Raw genomic sequence first — 13324 nt, 5'->3', positions numbered from 1 at the left:
ATATATTACTATGCGTTATTTGATACGAACCACAGCTCTGACGCACGGCATCACAGAATGAATAATATGTATTTTTAAATTACAGTCTGACTGTAAAGATGTATAGGTTATTTTCTGATAAAGGTGTAGGTGCCAGAGGATTGGAGCGTGTAACAAGCGACTGTCAATGGCCCCAATAAGCATATGCTGTCTTACTACGGTGAGAGCCGTCCATGAAAAGGGGTTCCATTCCAGAGAGCTGTGAAACTTTCCTCGTGAACTGCATTGTGTGCTGGGTTGATTAATTGATGGAAATATCAGCAAGGTACTCAGCAGTAATACGTAGGTTATTTTACATCATTATAAAGCATTTCAAGGGACACAACTCTAATACTGATCATATATAAACTAGTATGTTTTTAAGTTAACAAAATTATTGAGTACTAATAATGTAAAAGAATTATGTAATCTAGGAAAGAATTTATACTGTGCCACGAGAAAAAGTAGAGAATTCAATGTCTGATATGGAAAACTACTTGTGTACTTTGTAAGCTTACTCTCTTTTCAATCGATTTAAATTTGTATACTAATCTCTTGTTATGTATCACATGATGTAATTGTTTGACATTTAACCCTATGAGCCGGATGGCTCTTGGAAATAAAGAAACTGAACTGAACTGAATATATGTTTTATGAGTAAGGTCGAATATATCTTTAAATATGAAAGCTGGCCGAAATGTATACTTTGAACGCTATACTCACCGGAGGTAGCTGTGTCGTGTGTCCTCGGCATACAATCACCATCTGATGAAGTCACAGTCATGAACGAAAACAAGCGAGAATTCAATCAATCTTTGCAACTGATCTAATTTTAACCCCTCATTTTTAAGTTGAGTTGCTTGGAAGCGCAAGGACAGAAAAACATATTTCTGTGGGATGAAATCTGTGCATTTTAAATAAGTTAATATCATACGTACTTTTTTAGCATATGCATCCATTTTGCGCATGCTCTCTCTGTGTTTGTCCAACACAGCCAGATGATTGGCAGACGACACTAGTTCTGGGGGCGTACCTTCCAATTCATCGTCACCAAGAGGTTTGAGGTCAAACGTGGAAGGTGCTTCGCCCGGATTCGAGGTTTCTGGGACGCCATTGGTCTAAGTGCGAAGAAAATATATACCACATTTAAACTTGAGCATAATTATGAACGCATCCTATGCTAGATTAAACCTTACTTTATTTCAGACTTTGTTTAAATAATATTTTCGTCAAGGCTTTCATGCAAGAATATTATAGTAAAGGAGACAGAAACATTGCTCAGACCTATGTCAGTTGCCAGTATTCCTTCTATTGGATGCAATACTTTACAGTATCATAACCACGATATTGCAATATCGACTCAGTTTTTCCTGCCATTAGATCAAGTATGTGGGCCTATCATATTCAGAAATTATGAGCTCTTCATGAAACACGTCATACCATTGCCTTGTCGGCGAACTGCATTGGTTGTCGCTTGTCATTCCGGACAAGGAACTTCTCTAGCAGTGCGTCGTCTAACTCCTCGTCTCTTCTCTGACAAGAAATAAAATATTGACACACATGCGTATACGCCACTTCCGGTTTTGAGGGTATATAGGCAAAAAGTTCGAGTCCGTATTCCCCTGCCATCGGTAGCGTAATGGCGACGTAAGCCTTAGTGTCGTTGTCCTGGACAACGTTCACACATTTCTGGAGTTCCGACTCCTTCCACTCGTTACGACAGAATCGGTAGAGTAATTGCACAGGTCGAGTTTTGTTGATTTCTAGGTTGATGGATTTTTCACTGCTAGTGATAATACCGCGCTTCTGAACAGGGTAGATACAGAATCGCTCCGCCCTCTCCCCTGGACCCCATATGTGATCCCAGCATCCCGGTAGAGGGTCGTCTTCGATACAAGCTTTATCTATCTGTACTTTGTACTCCAGAACCTCAAGAAACCGACTTCGATTTATAGACCTGTCTTCTTGGCGCTTTGCAAACAGTTTTAGGTAATATGTTCCCGGAAGGGGAGACCTGAGTATAAAACTAGCGCGGCCATTTTGGATTTCGTGGAAAACAAAATCCTTGAGGTTAACATCGCCACACTGTTCCTGACGAGTCTCAGCGGACACGAGTTTGAATGAGAACTTGACAGGAGTGCCGAGTCCGATGTCCCATTTAACCTGTCCTCGTCGTGTCTCAATCACGGCCTTTACGTTGGATATAAAGCTCAACCCACACTTGAAGAAGTGGGGCTTTACAAAGGGCAGATGCTCAAATTCGGACGAGCTGATTGGACGATCGACTAGCTGCCAGCTCGGCACCTCTGACCAATGGCTAAGCTGGAGTTGATCCGGATCAGTTAGAAAGTAAAAGTCACTATAACTGTCTGACCTCTCCTACAAACAAAGTGAGATAGTTTGTATTTATGGAAAGTAAAGTAAAAGTATTAGTCTGTTTTGGAAAGTATTAGACTAGTCTGTTTATCAAAACCTCACGTATCAATTACTGATCAGTTGACATTCTTCCTTGGAATCAGCTTTATATATTCTACTTATGTATATACTTCTTACGTAATAATACTTATTACTACAAGTAGAAGAAAAAGACAAAATTAAATAGCTTACAAATGTCCAAATATTATATCTAAGCAGAAATTTAGCATTGCAACAGAATGAGATAAGTGATAAAACATTTGTTTATTTCAGGGATTCATATGTGTTTTATTTTCATGAACTCCTTTCTTACATTTGACGCTTGACGGCTTCCCCATTTTGCGTCGACCGGAAACCAGTTATCTTTGATGAACACCACATTCCAGCAATGCCGGAACTTGTCCAGAGAGCATGTCTCACCCGGGCAATAGTCTTTGCCCTTAGCAACGCCCGTAACCACTTTACAGTATATACCGGAATACCTAGAAACCAAAGCAGTTACTGCATCACCAAAGTGTTGAAAATTCTAGTCGGAAGTCCGGTAATATAAAAGGCTAGTCCGGTAATATAAAAGGCTAGTCCGGCAATATAAACATGATGGAAGCGCGTGTTATGGGGGATTACTCTCATTGGATGAGAGTGCATTTTTAAAGAAAAAAAGGGCCGGACTAGCCTACATTGTAACTGGTACTATCATATTAGTGGGCTAAAATAACAATATAGAAAATCTAAACGAACTGTTGGGCCGGTAATACCTGTCTGGGTTTCATATTTTCTTACCTTTCATAATCCGTTATACAAAGAATAAATAGACGCTATGATTACTCCTGTAGTTCAGTGACATAATAGATGCCTATGTGGCGTACCAGGTAACGGAGATAAATGAGACAGGCTTTACCAAATTAATGCGGTGTCCCTTACATTGTGTAGCAGGCTGGTAGCGGCGGGCTGCACCACTACTTAATGAACCCTACATGACTAGTGCGTTCATTTGCATTCATCAAGAAATGAATAAGAAATAAAAGATTTCTTTTGTACAAATAGACAGCATGCCTCCAGGGATATTTGCCCTAAATTTGTGTATGGCTTTTTGTCGCAAAATGAGCAACATCATTAGATAACACCATGGTATACTACACGTACAAACATATGATCTGGAATATCTGTGCATGGGTTCTCTGTCCTTGTTGAAACTCTTTCATAATGAATTCCACAGTGTTGTTGGCCGTTTCCTCTGTGAAGATTGGACGATTGAGATCTCTTAAAGTTAGCCATTGGAATATTGCCCTGAAATAGAAAGGAATCATGTACATAAATTACATCACCACTGACTGTTACTCGAGGATTGAAATGGAACCCCTTCAGCGCGGTAATAGAAGTCTGACCACGGAACCAAGGTTAAGCCAGGTCAGCCACTCACGCGCTGTAACACGACAACATGAGTTCAATGCAAACACCTCTTAGTTGTGTCAGTTTACTTAAGTTACCAGGATCAATACAAGTTCATTTCCTCTACTATGTTAACGATGTCTATTTCACGGCACCGGTCTCCATTCCCAGTCGGACCGGTTACGTCTGTTACCAGATTCATATTGACAATCCGATATCGTCCTAAATAGTTACAGACGTTTTTCAAAGCTAGATGTTCATTTAGGAATATATTCGTTTGCCACCATGCGGTCAATTATTGATGTAATTGTCACAAGAAAATGCCATTTCTATTTGCGATTGTTATAGTTTACATGACCAGCCCCGTGTGGTAAACTAAACGGACGACAAACTATAGAGCAACATGTGTACAGAAGACAGGGAACCTGACAACACCTGTACAGTCGTTATCTACTACCAGAAAAAAACCCTTCCAGAAGCGCGTGACATATACAGGTACGGCACTATTGTCCCATTAGTTGACATTGTGACTACCGGCAGCTAGCGACATATCGGCAGTCGTATTTTTTGGAGTGTTCAAACAACAAGAAGCTTAAATAACAACAACTGAGAACATCTGTAAAGCCGCAGAGTCGTATTAAAATTCTACTTGATGATGCAGACGTTAGAAGCAGGTAACCGGGCCCGAAATTACTAACGATTACATTGTCATGGTTTACAAGACTAAAAATACTCCGAGAGAATCCGGGATTCTAAACTTACTGGAAATCTATAATCGTTCCGAAGAAATCAGGATGGTTCTACTTCGATACTTTAAATTTCAGTTGGCTTTATTTCTATAGATTTACCTAGATGGTTTTACGAAGATAAATCAGCATCATGCAGACAATAAAACGACCCCTACTAAATCTATTAAGTGTCCGTCGAAAAGTGTGTCTACTCATAGGCCTAACATTGAATAAAACTGCAACACACTAGCTCGTGATGTAACAGTCGAACACGTGACAATAGACGATTTATATCTGTAATAGGACATTTGTTTACATACACCGTGTGTTGGTCCGGATGTGTACTTAACAAAGGTCGGTAGTACAATCACGTCTAGAATCTGTTTGTATGGCCGTGTCCTATCCCCGTTACTGAAAACCTCAGACTAGACTGATTAACTTATCAAATATTTTCCACAAACTAAAACAAGGCACTTTCGAGGACATGTACAAGTTACCTACACAGAAACTGTTATACAATATTGTGATAACAACATTGTAAATATTTTCCATATATGACGTCGTCACAAATATATAAGTTCTCGAAAGGTCAAAAACATATATCAAACATGTTTACTCACTGTTTTTATTCATTTTTTTAAAAAAACCCAACTTCAATTCATTTATGAAATGTAAATTGTTGAAGCGTTTTTATTTCCTGAGCGCCCGAAAACATAAGCAAAATTAAAAAGAATGACGTTTATGTTTAGGTTCCATTCCGTTTTTTCGATGCCACAATATACCGGTATTAATAAGTGACATCGCTGTGACGTTGACGTTAAAGAACCTTTAAAAATACAGTTGGACTTCGTTCGGTATTTTACATAACTAATGAATTGTATTCAGTATAAGGCTAACCTCGGTAGTATATTTCTTTTTCAGTATACATTTCGTTGATATCGGATGAAGTCGATGTCACGCGCAGTGCCAAATACGGATATTCATTACAGTTTAGCAGTTTTTTTCTGTGTCAGTGTAAAACAGAAATGGTTTCAAGAGGAAGAACAAACCAATGTAAAGGGATATCCCTATGGAAACGACAATATATCATCTGTATAAACCGCGATATGTGGATGACCGGAAATGTTGGCCAGGTGTTTCCGGTCTTATCACATACGGAAGTCACAGTGCCACCAAATAAAACCACAGTGTTGCATGTTTTTCTATGTATATGTTCAGCAAAGAAATAACTGTTTCATGCACATTCATATTTATCTATTAATTGTGTATTTAGTTCAAGCATATCTGTGACTGTACCTGATCTGATTAGGTGTTGGTAGTCAGAGAAATCATTAAGTGACCATACCTAACTTTGTCAAGGTCCGTTTTGACAGCCGGACAGCTGTGGGTCAGCTGCCAAATCAATTCACGGAAGAATCGATGGGTCAAACCGGCAACCTACAACATAAATAAAAGTATGAGATGTAGCAGGAATAGTGTTAGTTTGTCAAGCTAAAATACATCAATCCTCGACCCAGTAAAATACATCAATCCTCGACCCAGTTAAATAGGTCAATCATCGGCCAGTGACCCTAAGTGAACTAGTAAATAAGTTAATCATCGACCTTAACCCTTAATGAACCACTAAAATAGGTCAATCATCGGCCAGTGACCCTTAGTGAACCACTCAAAAGATCAATCATCGACCATAAACCCTAAATGAACTACTAAAATAGGTCAATCATCGGTCATTAGCCCTTAATGAACCACTAAAATAGGTCAATCATCGGCCTTTACCCTAAGTGAACTATTAAAATAGGTCAATGATCGGCCATTAACCCTAAGTGAACTACTAAAATAGGTCAATCATCGGCCTTAACCCTAAGTGAACTAAGTAATAGGTCAATCATCGGCCATTAACCCTAAGTGAACTAAGTAATAGGTCAATCATCGGCCTCAACCCTAAGTGAACTACTGAAATAGGTCAATCTTCGGCCATTAACCCTAAGTGAACTAAGTAATAAGTCAATCATCGGCCTCAACCCTAAGTGAACTAAGTAATAGGTCAATCATCGGCCATTAACCCTAAGTGAATTCAGTAATAAGTCAACCTTCGGCCATTAAACCTAAGTGAACTAAGTAATAAGTCAACCTTCGGCCATTAAACCTAAGTGAACTTAGTAATAGGTCAACCTTCGGCCATTAAACCTAAGTGAACTACGAAATAGTTCAATCATCGGCCTTAACCCTATTAAACTACGAAATACGTCAATGAATGACTAAAGTATATCAATCATCGGTTTAGGAACAAACAATGTCTTTCACTCTAGAATTTAATAGCATATACTTCTATCAATAGATACATTCTGGTGAATAAAAAACTATTACATCACGAGGCGGTATAAAATGTTACACAGATCCGCTGTTAAAGACCCGCCGTCTATCGTATAATCCACACGGATACCCCGTCCTTGTTACAGATACAGTGGCCGCCTCATCATCCGTCTACCGGGATTAAAGTCATAGTATCAGACAGAAAATAAAAACAAAAGTCATGGCGATACGTCAAAAAGGCTACAACATCAAGTACAAACGAAGTAGTGGTTTTATGGCAGAATCGGTGTTCTTTTAAATCTAGTCCTAAATATATATTATCTCGAATATTTTATGGATTCAGCAGATTTTATTCCGGTCGATACCAGAAGAGAACATTTAATCTGGTCGATATCAGGCGAGCATTTTCTAGCATTAGGTTACCTATATATATATACGGATGGTCAGGTTTGATTTTAAATGGTGTTTTGTTTAGCAAAACTGATTGAATTTCTTTTTGAATCAAAAACATCACTTTATATCAGCGGAAGATACAAAACAAGGCCCAGTTAATTAGTTTAAACATATTTATTGCCAAAATTATTTCATTTCATCATATTTTATTGATTAAACAATAGGATTGAACAGCAGGCTAGGCCTATATAAGTTCTCTCCTTAGGTTGACATAACAAAGACAAAGATGAATGAAACGATTAGTAAGAAAATATTGATGCAAATCATATATAATAATTAAGTAGCATAGATCCCCAGTCTATATATAGCAGATAGTATAGGGGAGATAATTCCATGTATGTTTCAATTACATATAAATATTTAATTGATATTTTTAGCTATACAATGCTCTTATTAAAAAGTCAATCAAGTAATTAGTAATAGGAAAGCAATGCCCTATTGATATATTAAACAGAGAAATTGCTACAATTGTGTGTTGTTGTTTTTTTGCAAGTCATTAATGCCCCCTGTTCATACCCTGCTGCTGTTGCATGAAGTAGTTAAAAGTATAGAACCATTTAGTATCGGTAGGAGTGATAAAAAGTAAGGTATACAACAAAATCAAAATATAAAATATAAAATGATTGCCAAAATTAGACAAGGGATTAGGCACAAGTTATAACAACTTATCAACGCCTTCTCCCAATATACATGTTAAATGATATTACAATAATGACAATAAATATATACAATTGTTATTACAATTTGGACTCAAAATCTCTTGCTGGTTTGATAAAGTTTTGCACAGATCTAAAAATGTTTGAGTTAAGGTCCATTGAAAATTGTGAATTGCCAAACAGAAGAATTCTAAATTTAACGCAACATTCAAATTAATCAAATTTTGAACCAAAATACGTCTTTCGTTTGTAAAAGGTTGACATTCCATAAAATAGTGAAAGACATTCTCACAAGGATGACCACAATTACGAGATGCACTCTCAAGAAGGTTAACACTAAAAAGGTCATAATTAAGTGAACTGCACTGGTGTCGGAGCTTAGTATGCAAAATATTAAGTTTACGATTTCCGATTTTAAAGTAAATAGGTGGACTTGACTGAATATTTTACGTTAAACAGGATTTGAATGATCAATAGAGGGTTAGGGATCGAACCGAATTTTCTAAGTTATTACAGTAATGAAGAGTAGAAGGTAGAAAAGAAGAGTTAGTAAGAGATAATCTGAAAGGAGGAATCCTATAGTTATTATTGTTACGTAAAGCGTAACGATTATTTTCTCCAGATAAAGGCGGCAAAAGATAATTGAAGTAATCAGAAGTTAATTTAATATGCATCTTATACAATAGTTGAAGTTTCCTCCGTTTTCTGCGACTAGATAAAGTTTCAAGACTAGTTTCGTGATATAAAGTATTAATAGGGGTATATGAAGGAAGTCCTAATATAATGCGAGCAGCTTCACGTTGGGCTTTTTTTTAACTTTTCAGATTCAAAAACAGTGCAACCGTCCCACAACTCACAAGCATATTCTAAAACAGGTAAAATGAAAGTCTTGTAAATAATTAAAAGAGCATCCCTACTTAATAAGAGTTTCAGTTTCCGTAAGACATTATTTGTTTTCATAACAGAAGTGTAAATTGCATTTACATGATCCCCCCACTTTGCATTCGAATCAAAAGATACCCCTAAATGTTTATGATAATCTGTAAAGTTTAAGACTTTCCCATCAAATTCTAAATCTAAATCTTCTTTGATATCGATTGAATTCGAAATAAACAATACACCTTTTTTTTCAGGATTAAAATTAACCAACCAGGTTTTTGACCAAATATTTAAGATATCTAGGTCTCTATTTAAAGTTTCTTGAATTTCTAGACAAGATGAAGATGACTTAAGTAATGCTGTATCGTCTGCAAAAAGACGAGACGTTGATTCAAAAATATCTGCTATGTCATTAATAAATATAAGAAATAAAAGTGGGCCAAGAATAGAGCCTTCCGCAACGCCTGCCTCAATTAGACCTACAGAAGGAAGTTAATACAGTATATATGACGCCAACGATACACACCACAACTCTCGATAATACAATACCTATGTCGTCAGTGATAAACAACACATTCCCTTTAAACAACACATTCCCGTTAATACTGTATCTTTGACGTCGGTGTTAAACAACACATTCCTGTTAAGTCAACGATAAACAACACATCCCTGTTAATACTGTAAATATGAGTCAACGATAAACAACACATCCCTGTTAATACTGTAAATATGACGTCAAGGATAAACAACACATCCCTGTTAATACTGTAAATATGACGTCAAGGATAAACAACACATTCCCTTTCAACAACACATTCCTGTTAATACTGTATCTTTGACGTCGGTGTTAAACAACACACTCATGTTAAGTCAACGATAAACAACACATCCCTGTTAATACTGTAAATATGACGTCAACGATAAACAACACATCCCTGTTAATACTATAAATATGACGTCAACGATAAACAACACACCCCTGTTAATACTGTAAATATGACGTCAGTGTTAAACAACACGTTTCTGTTAATACTGTAAATATGACGTCAGTGTTAAACAACACATTCCCGTTAATACTGTAAATATGACGTCAGTGTTAAACAACACATTCCTGTTAATACTGTAAATATGACGTCAGTGTTAAACAACACATTCCCTGTTAATACTGTATATATGACGTCAGTGTTAAACAACACATTCCTGTTAATACTGTAAATATGACGTCAGTGTTAAACAACACATTCCCGTTAATAATGTAAATATGACGTCAGTATTAAACAACATTGTGTGCACAGACTCACTAAACCTGTCTTTAAATTACGTAAGAATTGAATGTTTTATTATCCCAAAGTCTTTAATCATTAGATTGAGCGCGCTATCGTTTGATCAAGACGGCGGAGTGGTATTCCGTCTAATCGCAGTTATCTCCGTTCACATCAAAGATGGGGCTGATTTGAACGGTGGGGTACGGAATACTTGCTTGCCGTACACACAGCGTGTACAACTATTATTGTTGTACCAATAACACAAGCACAAACGTTTGATTTCTTTCATTAAGTCAGTTCTGAAGTAAAAGCGTCCTCTGTAGCGGCCGTAACCTTACGTACACTGACGTTTCAGGGTAAGTGAACATTCACGACTACTAGCAGGCTATTTCGTTAGTCTCGTTCAACCACTCTTGTTGCCTGCGCAAGCTACGCCGATACAAGTGATCAAGCGTCTGGTTGAACGAGACTAGCTGTGTTCAAGTCGAATCTGGTTCAACGTTACTTATTAGTAAACCAGATATATATGCCGAGCTGTTTGATGTTTGGGAGTCTGTACTGAGCCCTGTGACTTAGTTCGTTTTAATGAGGTCTAGCCTATGAACATAATGTCTCTGTTGAGTCAAAGCATTTTGACAAAAAAAAATAACGAACAAAGCACTAGCACCACACATTGCCGCAAATGTTCCGTCACAGAAAGCTAATTTAGCGGCGTAATTACATTGTTTAGTGTTAGTTCATAATCTCACGTTCATAGGAAGACAAGAATTTTTTTTTTATATTGGGCTCTACTGCAAAACAATTTACATAACAAAAGCATGATGACCTGTGCAGTTATTTGTTATAAGTATTTTTCCAAAATCAGCAAGAACGTCTGACGGCGACTTTCTAGGAATCAAACACATGTTGAATCTGCCGGCGTATTTACCATTGAAGAACCATATGCTGCTGTTTAGCTTCCATACTCCGTATCAACAAATTGTGTAAAAATCTTTGCCGATATTACAACTGTCGTTTTTATGAGATGTTATTGAATTTATTTAAGTTACATACACTTTGAGCAATTTCCTTAATATTTTTTACTTCGGCATGCTGGAATTTTACTGACGCATGCTGGAGGTTTTTTTCTGAGAAATATCGACAAGTGCCCGATCTATAGTAAATCCAACGGCGCGTAGGCAGACAAACCTAATTGTCTACCGACTGCTTACATTAACTACAATTTATAAATCTGAAGTGTACGCATGTTATAGGACAGATAAACAAAGACAATTATGATTTCTTTGAATGTGAATGTGATGGAATGCATCCCACAAGGAATTTCAACCATCCTGTCTGATAACGGATAACACCATGGTTACAGTACATTGTGATATATAACCCTGACATGTCATTCGTATAGATAAAAACGTCTTTTCCGTTTGTTTTTTGTTCACAAGCTTGTCCTACCTTAGCCGCATGTTCGTCGACGTCCTTGAACTTGGACACATCTTGGATGAGCTCGCACTTCCGGATCCGGGGTTTCTTTGGGTGTGGCAGGGGTCCCTTCTCCTGGAGAATGTTCTTCAGCTCAAATGTACCCGGGATTATCAGTTTCTTCGTCATCGTGTGTCTGTGTTGTTATCCCGATATCATTCTCAACTGAAAAAACAAGAAAATTCGATGATTGTTTTAAAATACAATGTAAGTCGAACTCTTTGTCTGGTCCACAACCTCTCCATTACTACCTATTAGAGCTCAGCAACTCAACTTTTTATAAATATCGGAAAGGGAAAAGAACAAAACCCATACGATTACTTCGTTCGTGATCCAATATCATTACGTATACGCCCCAATAGTGATGTAAGTCGGGTTCAATGAACAGGAGGAGGAGGAGGAGGTGATGTCGAAATTTGACTTAGAAATAATTTATACGGAGGTCTACTTGGCCCTCGATGACTGTATTCTAGATTTATAGACAGAACTGTAGGTGACGTCGATTTGCATACAAAACTGGTATCAGCACCCGTGGCGGATAGTTAATGGTATGCCGGTCACGTTTGTCCACTGTACATTTATATCTGGGGAGTAATTTGATGGAGAGAATTTAACAGACATCAGCGGTATAGACCACTGGTGACGGCGAGAGTCACGTGTCCCTCTAACTGTGATAGGTACTGGTCATCTCTCGTCACAAACAACCAGACATTGACCATATAACAACTGGTGAAGGTGAGAGTCACGTGACCCTCTAACTGTGATAGGTACTGATCATCTCTCGTCACAAACCGTCAGACATTGACCATATAGCCACTGGTGACGACGAGAGTCACGTGTCCCTCTAACTGTGATAGGTACTGGTCATCTCTCGTCACAAACCGTCAGACATTGACCATATAACCACTGGTGAAGGTGAGAGTCACGTGTCCCTTTAACTGTGATAGGTACTGGTCATCTCTCGTCACAAACCGTCAGACATTGACCATATAACCACTGGTAACGGTGAGAGTAACGAGACACTCTAACTGTGATAGGTACTGGTCATCTCTCGTCACAAACCGTCAGGCCTTGACCATATAGCCACTGGTAACGGTGAGAGTAACGAGACACTCTAACTGTGATAGGTACTGGTCATCTCTCGTCACAGACCGTCAGACATTGACCATATAACCACTGGTAACGGTGAGATTAACGTGACTCTGTAACTGTGATAGGTACCGATCATCTCTCGTCACAAACGGCAGGCATTGACCATATAGCCACCGGTAACGGTGAGAGTAATGTGACTCTCTAACTGTGATAGGTACTGGTCATCTCTCGTCACAGACCGTCAGACATTGACCATATAACCACTGGTAACGGTGAGAGAAACGTGACCCTCTAACTGTGATAGGAACTGGTCATCTCTCGTCACAAACTGTCAGACATTGACCATATAACCACTGGTAACGGTGAGAGTAACGTGATCCTCTAACTGTGATAGGTACTGGTCATCTCTCGTCACAAACTGTCAGACATTGACCATATAACCACTGGTAACGGTGAGAGTAACGTGACTCTGTAACTGTGATAGGTACCGATCATCTCTCGTCACAAACCGTCAGGCATTGACCATATAGCCACCGGTAACGGTGAGAGTAATGTGACTTTCTAACTGTGATAGGTACTGGTCATCTCTCGTCACAAACCGTCAGACATTGACCATATAACCACTGGTAACGGTGAGAGT

General features: G+C 38.2%; 1 protein-coding gene across 7 annotated transcripts in view; it reads right to left on the bottom strand.

The window, feature by feature from the left end:
- LOC110464310 overlaps positions 1-13324 on the bottom strand; it is a 53918-nt gene that overhangs the window by 9068 nt on the left and 31526 nt on the right. For all 7 annotated transcript variants that reach the window (XM_021519501.1, XM_021519508.1, XM_021519462.1 and 4 more), the window contains 6 exons: positions 11566-11757; positions 5896-5987; positions 3577-3720; positions 2747-2915; positions 1459-2397; positions 957-1136 (listed from right to left, as the gene is read on the bottom strand). In XM_021519501.1, coding sequence (XP_021375176.1) covers positions 957-1136; positions 1459-2397; positions 2747-2915; positions 3577-3720; positions 5896-5987; positions 11566-11721 — 1680 coding nt within the window. In that variant the 5' untranslated portion in view covers positions 11722-11757. The remainder of the gene's footprint in view (positions 1-956; positions 1137-1458; positions 2398-2746; positions 2916-3576; positions 3721-5895; positions 5988-11565; positions 11758-13324) is intronic.

This window comes from Mizuhopecten yessoensis, unplaced genomic scaffold (genome assembly GCF_002113885.1).
Source record: "Mizuhopecten yessoensis strain PY_sf001 unplaced genomic scaffold, ASM211388v2 scaffold1539, whole genome shotgun sequence".
Classification (NCBI taxonomy): Eukaryota; Metazoa; Mollusca; class Bivalvia; order Pectinida; family Pectinidae; genus Mizuhopecten; species Mizuhopecten yessoensis.
Note: the sequence above shows the minus strand (reverse complement) of the source record. Positions and strands in the feature narration are given on the sequence as shown.